The sequence below is a fragment of the Raphanus sativus genome, chromosome 2, assembly GCF_000801105.2.
Source record: "Raphanus sativus cultivar WK10039 chromosome 2, ASM80110v3, whole genome shotgun sequence".
NCBI classification, from domain to species: Eukaryota; Viridiplantae; Streptophyta; class Magnoliopsida; order Brassicales; family Brassicaceae; genus Raphanus; species Raphanus sativus.
In genome coordinates, this window is record NC_079512.1 from 36,016,465 (window position 1) to 36,027,630 (window position 11,166).

At 37.8% G+C, this 11,166-nt stretch overlaps 1 protein-coding gene and 1 long non-coding RNA gene across 2 annotated transcripts; one reads left to right on the forward strand and one right to left on the reverse strand.

The window, feature by feature from the left end:
• Positions 1–3,416: 3,416 nt before the first annotated feature.
• LOC130508453 (uncharacterized) lies at positions 3,417–4,044 on the forward strand. The gene is made up of 2 exons (XR_008942893.1): positions 3,417–3,540; positions 3,737–4,044. It is a non-coding gene; the product is annotated as an uncharacterized LOC130508453 (long non-coding RNA).
• A 5,649-nt stretch (positions 4,045–9,693) lies between these two features.
• On the reverse strand, positions 9,694–11,166 carry LOC130508719 (uncharacterized). The gene has a single exon (XM_057004365.1). It carries the CDS (start codon positions 11,164–11,166, stop codon positions 9,694–9,696), a length of 1,473 nt encoding a protein of 490 aa, XP_056860345.1.

Here is an 11,166-nt window from a genome sequence, read left to right on the forward strand (position 1 = left end):
GCAATGGAAAAGAAACACGTATGAATATGTGTATTTATATGAGATTTAATTTGGTCGACCCACCTACTTGGTTTTGTATTTTCCACGTTTTGAAATAGTATTGCAATGGAGACAATAGACAGCTAGCAAACCATTGTTGACCGTTTGTGTCCATACGTTATTCACATTATTCTGGAGGAGATATCATTTTAATAATACTACATTGATTGTAATTGGACAAAAAATTGAAAATATTTCATTAACTCCCATACCAAAAGCAATTAATAACGTGCATCTAATCTTTTATGTTTCGGTTATTCTATCGTATCTTATTCTCATATTAACAACTTTGAACCTTTTTTTGGGTCAAAATTAACAAGTAACAACTTTAACTTATTTCAAAAGGTTGACAAAAAAAAAAACTTATTTCAAAAGGTGGTGTTAAAAAGAACTTACTTTAGAAGCTCCAGACTTGTCTTTGAAAGATCTAGAGAAGTTACTTCTGTGATGGCCAAAACAAATTAGATGAGAATTACTTTTAAATAACAATAAATCCAAAATTATTTAAAAGAAAACAAACTTCTCTAGACGGACTGGATGGAAATTTATTATTGATGACTTTACTTGACTTTATTGAGGCTTGTAAATTTCTTATATGTATTTGGAACTGAAATTTGATTTTTTCTTATTGTTTAAATTTATCTTTATTTCTTGCATGCTTTTGACCATAAAACTAATAGTAATCATAGTTCGGGGAAAATGTATCAAACCTCTCTTTGTTTTTTCTTCAGTATCATCTTCTCTTGACAAATGTATATGTGCTAATGGACGTGGGCAAACCAAGTTTACAGCTCTACTTGACAAGAACCATTCATAAGTCCCAAGTCTTATGTAACGCCTGTTTTTATGTTTTGTTTCAGCCTATTATCTATTATGCATGTTGAAAACATCCTCTAGACGGGCTTTCTTAAATCATTTTTATTCCTGAACATTTTTTATATCCGTAGTTTAGATTTGCGTAATCATTCTCGGCTTTGATCGAGTGTCTTCGTTAACTTACGTATTCTTATGGAAGTCAGTCATTATTATTTTTTTGCTAAAGACTTTTCTCTTGAGGAGTGTGATGCTTTAGTCAGTCATTATTGAAATTAGTAATTAAAAATGTTAGAATAATAATACTTTGCAGTATATGTGATAGTACTTCTTAAATTTCATAAAGATGGTTATGTCTGCAAGTTTAAGTTCTGCCTTTCTTTGCTCTTCCAACTGTTCCTCCTCTTACTCTGGCTATGATCTAAAGTAATTCGAATTTTTCGATAAATTAGAGATATATTTTAATCTTAGTCCAAAACATTATACTTAATGGTAATGGTCTCAATTTCGTTATGATCGATATTAGTGAATCACAATTTTTATTGAATTCTTGTTGAATATGTCACTAGTTCCTTCATTGATATAATATGCTAATATTTCAGTAACATTTGGTCTACAACTGTACGATTTAAGATTAATGGATTAAGGTTAAAACCGGTGACCAAAGCATATACCGAGAACTTTCTTCTTCATCTCATCAAATTTCTTGACGATCTCACATAGCTTAAGGATCCGCTCATCATTCTTGAAGGAATCGTGAGAGCTTCCGCTAATAACGAAACCGTCATACTTGTCAAGATCTTTCTCGTCCGGAAACTCGCCGTACGAAAAAAAAAAAAAAAAAAAAAAACTCGCCGTACGTCTACGACTCTATAGGAGTATGAAAAAAAATTAAAAATAGAAATCTATGTTTTTTGTTTTTTGAGAACTAGCTTGCACGAAAATCTAAGTTAATAGGTTGTTTATCAATTCGTTTAGTGTAAATTATGCATTCAAATAGTAGGAGTGATGTTGTGGATTGGTGAGCTTCTAAATGGCCCTCATATACTGTTGAAAAATAAGGTCATGAAATTTGGAAGAGTATTATTGGAGTTACTCAATAATTCAACTTCGCCAACATGTCACTCTTATGATTAACAGATAAATTAGTTTCATTATTTTGAACTTAAAAAACAAGATTAAACCAAAAAAAAAAAAAACTTAAAAGACTATATCATATTTGATGGTTTACTCAATCCCACCATTCCATGCAGATCCAATTATTTTTGTTTGAATTTTTATGAAACAAATTTACATAAAAGGTTTTTGAGAGCTGAAAACAGTGTTACAATGGACAGAGGGAAGCCGACGTTTCCTCAGACATTCTGTCTCATTGGTAACTCCTTTTCTTGTTTTTTCCCTTTCCTCTGTCATTTCACCTCACAAGTCACAAGTCATTTTACCTCTCTGTCTCTGCTCTTTTCAGCTTTACTCTTACCATTCCCTACACGTGTAACTCTTTTATACCGTTAGATCTTTCTCGACTAAAAACATAAACAACACCTACGCCAAATTTTTAATTCCCGCTCGGTTGAACTAGTACATAGATATGTTTTTTTGTATATCATGGGTATTTGGGAAAGTGTATAGTGTTTGGTGGTGGACCTGTTGGCAGTCTCGATAAAATGTAGCATCGACTAGGAGCACATGTTTTTGGTCAGACAATCCCTAAAGCTTATATTATATCAATCTTGTAAGTGTCCATATCGGTTTGCTAATCAATCTAGTATCACAATTTTTTTACTATCACAATTTATATAAATGAACCTAAAACGTAAATACCTAAAATATGACAAAAGAAACCGTACTTATAAGCTTTAACTAGCATCAACTGATGGTAAGTTTAACCTTTGTGGCGAATGAATTATTCAGATGAAAAAGAAAATAAGCATCAACTAGCTTTTATTTCTGTAAACTATGTTATTTTTCATTGTTTTATTGAGAAAACAAATAAGTTTCCAAAATCTCTGATTAGGCATGTAACATATTGCCCCCTAATCTCATTCCTATGTCATGTATGCCTTCTAATAACGATGTTTTGAATGGTACGTAATGCATGCCTGTTTGTTGCAGTTGAACTTCAAACGATACAATCGCGTGAAACATATTAAATCACATTCACAAAAATTTGTATCACTAATATTCAGTGCCTGCTCTAGGGTAGTGCTAGAGGTGCAAGAGCACCGGATCCCATGTTTTTATTAATATTTCCTTACTATTTCAGGGTCTTTATTTTTAAAATTCTTTTAGATTAAGGGTCCAATTTTTAAAACCTTTCACTAACACTGGTAAAGAAATATTGTATAGCACAAGGCCCTTATATTTTTTAAGCCGCGCATATCACAACTTCTTTTTGTGTTGTACATGTGATATGCACTTGACACTTATTGATCCGATGCAGCCGTAACCATACAAGTGAATTTCTAATTGCTTAGATATTAATTTCAAAAGGTAACTACAATTTTTTTAACCAAATGAAGTATTTAGGACAGTTGTATATAGTGCCCACACAAAGAACTTTGGAGAGAGGGAGAGAGACAATGCAGGGAAGGTTTGCAAGGAGGCTTCTCTTATACGAAACGAATAAAGAACAAAAAGATGAGAAAATTCCACAAAATGTGAAAAAAGCAAGCAAGAAGAAGCAATAATGTATTATTATCTAATCTTCTGATTCACACACCAATTTTCTTCTTCTTCTTCTTCTTCTTCTTCTTCTTCTTCTTCTTCTATTTTCACCAAAATCCATTCCTAACTTATTCGAATTCTTAATCTTTTTCTTGAAAAAAAAATCGAGTTCTTAATGTTTTATCTGATTTCCTTTTGTTCTTATCTTATATTTTCTTAGCAGAAGAAATCAAACAATGGAGGGTACTGAGTATTACTGCAACAATGGTGGGTTTTCAAGAAGAGCATTTTCGTTAGGGAAGAAGAAAAATGAGTCTCCATACTCTTCCATGTCGTTGATCAGATTCATTTCGTCATGAGTATGTATTTGATCTGTTTCTTTTATAAAAAAAGATTAGTGTAGTGGTATTGGCAGAATGGCTCAATCTCCTTGTCACTCATTATCACGTTTTACACTCTTGTTTTCCTCTCTTGATTTTATTTTTGATGTATGATTTTCATACTTCATTTATCAAGCAAATTAAATAACTTGTTTTGCTTCTTGCCTAAAGCAAAATTTATGAACTAAAAAGATGTTAAATATTTTTTTTGAACGGCAGATGTTAAAAATTTACTTTGATCAATTATGCAAGAACTTTGCTCTAAGAGCAGGCCATCTGAATTTCAACCCATTACATACATATATATTTCTTTTTTTTTGGGGGATGTATATTGATTTTCTATGTGTGTAGATATATTGCTGATGGAATTGCATGTATGTCTACAAATTTCTTATTTATTTAATTCGATGTGTATTGTTGACGCAACAGAGGAAAAGGAATTTTGGTTCTTTAAGCTTCCATATCTCTCGGCGAATGTGTTAATTATGTGCCTTTCATAGAACCTGATATTTGGGCATTCATATTGGAATCTCTCGTGTAAAATCTCTTATAAATTTCTTTTTGATCAAAAATAATAACTTTTTTGAAAAATGTTTCAAGAATTTGGAAAGATTCATGTCAGAATTTTCTAGATAACAAACTTTGAAAAAAGTTTTTTTTTTTTGCTTTTTGAGAAATTATTTTGAAAGACTCTTAATATGGATTTTTCCTTTTTTTTTTTGCTTTTTGAGAAATTATTTTGAAAGACTCTTAATATGGATTTTCCCTAGGCTATTAAGTACATAAGTCAATACAATTAAGAACATGACTGGTTTATACGTTATTACTACTTGCAAATGCAATTTTTTGCATGTTAATAGTGGTTGTTGGCGTTTTGTAATAATCATAGAAAACACTATAAATTAGTTCTGTTTCGAACTTATTAGAATCAAAAGCTGATTTTATTTAACGTTTGCGGTTACTGGCGATTGTGGAAGGGTAAAATATTTTCTTAAAATAAAAATAAAAAATTGAAATATTTAATAAAAATTTTAAATAATAGAAATTATAAAATGTATTCATATTATATTTTAATTTATATTATAAAACTTTTAAACAAATAGATTTAAAGGTTTATACTATAATTTTATAAATATAAGTTTTAAATTTGTTATAATATTATGAATTTTAATATTTTGTAATTATATAAAATAAATATTGTTAATCAATTATTTAACAGTTGTTTTATTTAATAATTAATCAGTCATAAAAGTTCCGCAAATACATAAATTTCTAACCATTGTACAAGTCGTACAAATCTTTAAAAATGCTTAAAACCGTAACAACTCATTATCTGAAAACTCCCGCAATCGAATCCACAACTGATGCGGTTACACCGATCATGCCCTAAATAGTATATCTTAACTGAGGAATGATTAAGATTTCCTCAATTAAGATTAAGCAATTATTAAGTGAGCGAGTATAACATTTAAAACAGTAAAAGAGAAAGGGAGTGTGTGTTCTTTTTTTTTTTTTCACTGAATAAATTCATTCGAGATCAAAGCGTTAAGACCATTACACTAAAAGAAAACTAAAAGACTCCCAAAGAAGGCAAATGAGACCTCCTGAGTCACCCTCCTCAAACAAACAGGAGTAGCAAAAGACTTAACAAGAAAAGAAGACAGATACTCTTAGAGAGAACTCCTTTCATCAACAAAGAGATCATGTAACCATTGGGGGTGACCCACAGCTACATACGATTGAGAGAAACCACATTTAATGACACTTTGAGCGATGATCGACGCCCCTCTATTAGAGTTTTCATTACACACCACCACTTTCCACTCCCTAATCTCTTCTACTTCTTTGCGGAAACTGTCTCCTAGCTGCACAAAAGATGGCCAAGCTGAGGGCCTGTTAACAGCACCAAATAACTCCGAAAAGTTCCCCGCAAAGATCACTCTATCGACCTTTTGACTTCTCATACTTTCAACCGCCCATAAAGCAATGGCTAGGTTCGCCTGTTCCCTAGACCTGAATCGACTGAAGGTACGACGACTATGGCATAAGACCATACCTTTTTCATCACGCAGCACCCAAGCTCCGCCCGTAACGATAGCATCCTTAACCCAGTGAACTGCTATGTTACACATGACCCAATGAGATTGAGGGGGTTTCCATTTCTGAACGACCTTGATAGGTGCAGAAGCTTCCAAATTTTCGAACTCTTCCTCAATCCTCTGCGCCATCACCCATTCCTCCGCATCTGCAATCGCTTTTGCTATAACTTCTGGGCCTGAGAAATCATCACCTTCAAAGATCAAATGATTTCTGTTTTTCCATAGCCCCCATAAAATCCATGGCCAAAGCCTGCTAAAGAACACCTGACGCCCATGCTTTGCCGACAACTCCAATAAGCAATTAATATTAGAAAACAGAGATGTTTCACTAAAACCATTGCGAGGATGAGGGATACCAGAGAGAGCCCAGACCTGTCTAGCTATGGTACAACTGAAGAGGATGTGATTGATAGATTCACCTTCTAGACCACAGATTTGGCATCTCACATCCACCTTTATGCCTCTCTCAATCAAAAGTTCCGCAACCGGTAACGCCTGACTCAAGCATTTCCATATAAAGACCTTAATCTTCGGGGCAGTGCAAAGTTTCCATGCTTGCATTTTCAGAGGGCACAAGGATGGTTGAGTCTTGGCTTCAGTAGCACAGAGAGAGTCCTTAGTTGATGATGCCAACCAGTAAGCCGATTTGACAGAAAAGTCACCCGTTCTGTTAAATCTCCATACCCAAAAATCCTCACGATCAACAGCAGGAGGGGTACTAGTTATAAGCCTCACATCACCAGGAACAAATAGTTCATTCAAAACCCGCAAATCCCAGTTTCTCAAAGGCATGTCTATAAGAGCAGAAACCTTCAAATTAACATCAAATGTTATGTTTTTAACCCAAGGAGCCCGCAAACCTTCAACCGGGTCATCCACCCACCTGTCAAGCCAAATATTGGTGTTGTTACCATTCCCTACCCTGCGAAAGAGGCCTTTCTGAAGCAAATCTCTGCCGAAAAGTAGGCTTCTCCAAGCAAAAGAAGGTCTTTCACCTAATGGCGCTGATAGGAAGTCTCCCTGCTGAAAATATCTAGACTTGAGGAAAGTAGATAATAGACTGTTGGGGAAGGCTAGGAGCTTCCATGCTTGTTTCGCAAGTAAGGCTTGATTAAAACACTCCAAATCAGTAAATCCCATTCCACCAAGGTGTTTGGGGAGACACATTCTATCCCATGAAACCCAATGAATCTTTCTGATGTGAGTGTCCGAGCTCCACCAATAATTTGCCATGATGCTGGTAATGTTTTTAATCACAGTCTTCGGAAGTCGAAAACATGACATGGCAAAAACTGGTAGGGCAGTGATCACTGATTTGAGAAGGACTTCTTTTCCAGACTGAGCCAACTTCCTCATATACCATCCATCCACTCTTCCTTGTGTGTTCTCTTTTAGATAAGAAAACAATTTAATTTTCGAACCCGAGAAACACTCCGGCAATCCTAAATATTTGCTAGCTCCTCCTTCATTCCACACATTGAGAACTTGCTGAATGTGTAATCTCTCCGTTTCTTCCACCCCTATTCCAAAGGAGATCGAGGATTTCTGCAAATTAATGGTTTGACCAGTAGCTTTGCCATAAAATCTCAAGATTTTATTCAGCACCGTAGCCTCAGCAACTGTCGCTCTGCACATGAAGAGGCTATCATCCGCGAAAAGTAAATGGTGAATAGCCGGTCCATTTTCCGCGAAGCTCAAACCATGAAGCAGATCCGATTGTTCCGCTAAATTCAACAAATGAGACAGTCCTTCCGTGCACAGAACAAAAAGGAAAGGCGAAAGCGGATCTCCTTGCCTAATACCTCTTTGCGGCGTGATTAGTCCAAATGGTTGATCATTAACAAGCACCGAGAAGGTAACCGATGTGATGCACATCATGACCCACTCCACCACCTTAGCACAGAACCCCAATGCAAGTAGAAGGCTCCTTATGTAACTCCATTCCACCCTATCATAAGCCTTCGACATGTCCGTTTTCACGGCCATATATTCATCTGCTATGATAGGGTGCACCTTCAGAGCATGGACCGCCTCGTGAGCTATGATAATGTTGTCGGAGATCAAGCGCTCACTGACAAAAGCCGACTGATTAATCGAGACAATAGAACCCAAAAGCGGCTGCAGTCTCGTGACAAGAATCTTAGCGACAACCTTATAGAGAACCGAACACAGACTTATCGGACGGAGATCAGTCATTTCTTCCGGAGCCAGAACTTTAGGCAGTAGACAAATGTGGGTGTAATTCCAATCTTTTGGGAGGACACCAGTGTCAAAGACTTCCTGAATCTCCTTAGTCACCTGATCCCCTATCACATCCCAATAACTTCGGAAGAACAACCCCGTCATACCATCAGGACCCGGAGCACTCTCCGGTTTGATCGAGAAAATGGCATCTCTGACTTCCTCTTTGGTAATTGGACTCGAGAGAGACTGATTCATCTGATCTGAAACTTTAGGCACCATGTTCCTGAAGACCGGTTGGAAAGATGAAGGGTTCGATGACTTAAAAAGCTCAGAGAAATACTCAATCGCCACCTCTCCCTTAGCTGCATCTGACCACTGTTCGATCCCCCTTTTGTTTTTTAGTTTGATCAGATTCCTCCTTGTTCTGTTGGATTTGACCGAGGCATGAAAAAATTTGGAATTGCGATCACCTTTCTGCAACCATCTATCCCTACTTTTCTGTTTCCAATGACTTTCCTCCTCTTTATACGCACGAATCAGATCATACTTTGTTTCTCTAATTCGGTGCCAGCATGGATATGATCTTGATTGTAGCCATTCCAGCCTCTGCTCGAGTAAGTTGATCTTGTCTTTGGCATTAAAAATCCTGTCTTTCTTCCAGTGACTTATTGCTCTCCTGCAGCGCCGAATTTTCTGAGATAAATCGTGTCGCTGGCCACTTCTCCCATCTTTCCAAACCAGAGCAATCTCTTTTTTCACATTAGGATGGTGTAGCAGCCTTTTGTCGAAGCGGAATTGACCCTTGTACTGCTCATGCACATCCATAAATTTAACCAAAACGGGCCTGTGATCCGAACCTCTTTTTGCTAGAAAATTCTGATTTGAGCCCGGAAATGTTTCGAACCAGGCTTTATTCCCAAAGGCCCTGTCCAAACAGCATTGAATCCATTTTTTCCATCTCATACCTCCCCACGTAAACTTATCTCCTCTGCCAGAAAGTTCCTCCATCCCACAATTGCTCAACATGTCCGCAAAATGCTGAAATGAGGACGCTGGCCGAAGAGGACCACCAGACTTCTCATCATTGCTGAGAATTTCATTGAAATCTCCTACAAGACACCAAGGCTCTTTTCTAGATACACCAAACCGATTGAGCCTTTCCCACACATGGCTTCTTCCATCCACCGAGGGTTCTCCATAGATGCAAGAAAGAAAGAAAGTAAAATCTCCAAATTGCACCAGCAAATCAACAAGATTTTTATCCGCATACTTAACCGCCATATTTACATTTTTCTTCCAAAATATTGCCAAACCACCACTGAGACCTAACGGTTCCACAGTGAAAACATTATCATACCCTAACCAAACTTGAAGATCAACAACAACATCCCTACAATTTTTCGTTTCCATTAAAAACAGAATCTCCGGAAAATACTTTTGACGCATCTCCCGCAGACGTTGAATTGTCAAGCCTTGAGGCCGCCCCAAACCTTGACAATTCCAGCTCATGATGCTCATTGAGACTTGGGCGATCCCTCATGTGGGATCACCTTAAGGCATTTAGCCTGAGTTGTTGTGATGCATTCCTCCTCTTGAATCTCCACTGCCCTTCTCTTGTTGCCAATCTGCTGCTTGCCATCCCTCTGAGAAAACTCTAGTGTCTTCCCCTCCGATGACGTCTTGCGCGCACCAGCGTTTCTGGCAGTCTTTCCTGGTCGCTTTCTCACAGCTGTACGAGTTTTGCCCATCCCGGTAACACCAGGCACCGAAGTACCCGGTTTAAAAACCGTAGGAGGGACAGAGAAAATAGACTCAAAGCTAGCCTCACTTTCTTCATCAGCAGAGTATTTGATGAGCAGAGGATCTGAGCGAGTCTGGTGGCTCCTGCTAGCTTTCATCGACGCTGCCATTAACTTTGGTGGGTTCTTGTTGAGATCAAAGGAATCTCTAGGAACTTGATTTTCCTCATAATCAAAAACCGGGCCCTTCCCCTTGTTCAAATCAGTGATCAGAATAGGAGCCGGTTCCAACCTAAGAACGGTTCTCTGAGCCACCGGATCCATTTCCACCTCCTTAACCGAAGATTTGACCCTCTCCTCTCTGACTGAAAGCTCCAAGTTAGAAGCAGTTCGGAGATAGTTCCTCATCTCATCGAGAACTTCCTTAGCAATCTTTGGCCTTCCTGAGAGTGGATCAATGCCCACCTGATGTTCCTCCAAGACACCAAAGAGAGGATCTCCCTTAGCCAAGACGAGCCCCTTTGGGTCCTGGTGAGCCGCTAAGTTGGCTCTTCTTGCTGCGGATTGCTCCTGTCGCTTCTTAACTGTAATAGGACATTTGTCTTGTTCATGGTTCAGACATTGACAAGTGAAACACCTCTTCTGAACCTTTTCATAAGAGTATCGGATGACCGTGGAGCCACCTTCAGGAAGGTTGATAACCTTTGTCTTTCGCAACGGATGAGCAACGTTGAAAAGCACAAGAGCTCTGATGTAGTCCTGTGTAATAGGTTTCGACGGGTCGAAAGCAACAAACTTTGTCTTCCCCACCAAGTCTCCCAGAGCAGTTAACGCCTTTTTAGTGAAGTGGTTCATCGGAATCCCTCTGATTTGGACCCATATGGGTATGTATTGCAGAAATTCTTCTGGTGGATTCTCAACCCACCTTTCGAGAACCAGAGCCCATTCGTTGTACGTTTGAACTCCCTTCTCGAGCACATCATTCAGATCATGTTCGTTCTGAAAAAAGAACTGAAATTTCTCTTGTGAAAGAGCCACGCCCCTGACTCTTCCTTCCTTCTGCCATTTTCTGGGCATAGTGAGAATCAGACCCGGTATCTTCTGGTAGTCCGGGTTTAGGATTCTTCCAACAATGCTGAGAACGTTATCTTGAGCTGAGCTGAAATCCGGTAGGTTAGGCATGTCGAACGGCTTGTCTTCTTCCTCTAGCGAGAGAGCCATAAGGGCTTTATCCATAGCCAAAGACAT

Excerpts from the sequence above, each read along its gene's own strand:
- LOC130508719 (XM_057004365.1), bottom strand. The coding sequence starts at position 11,166 with ATGTCTTTGGCTATGGATAAAGCCCTTATGGCTCTCTCGCTAGAGGAA.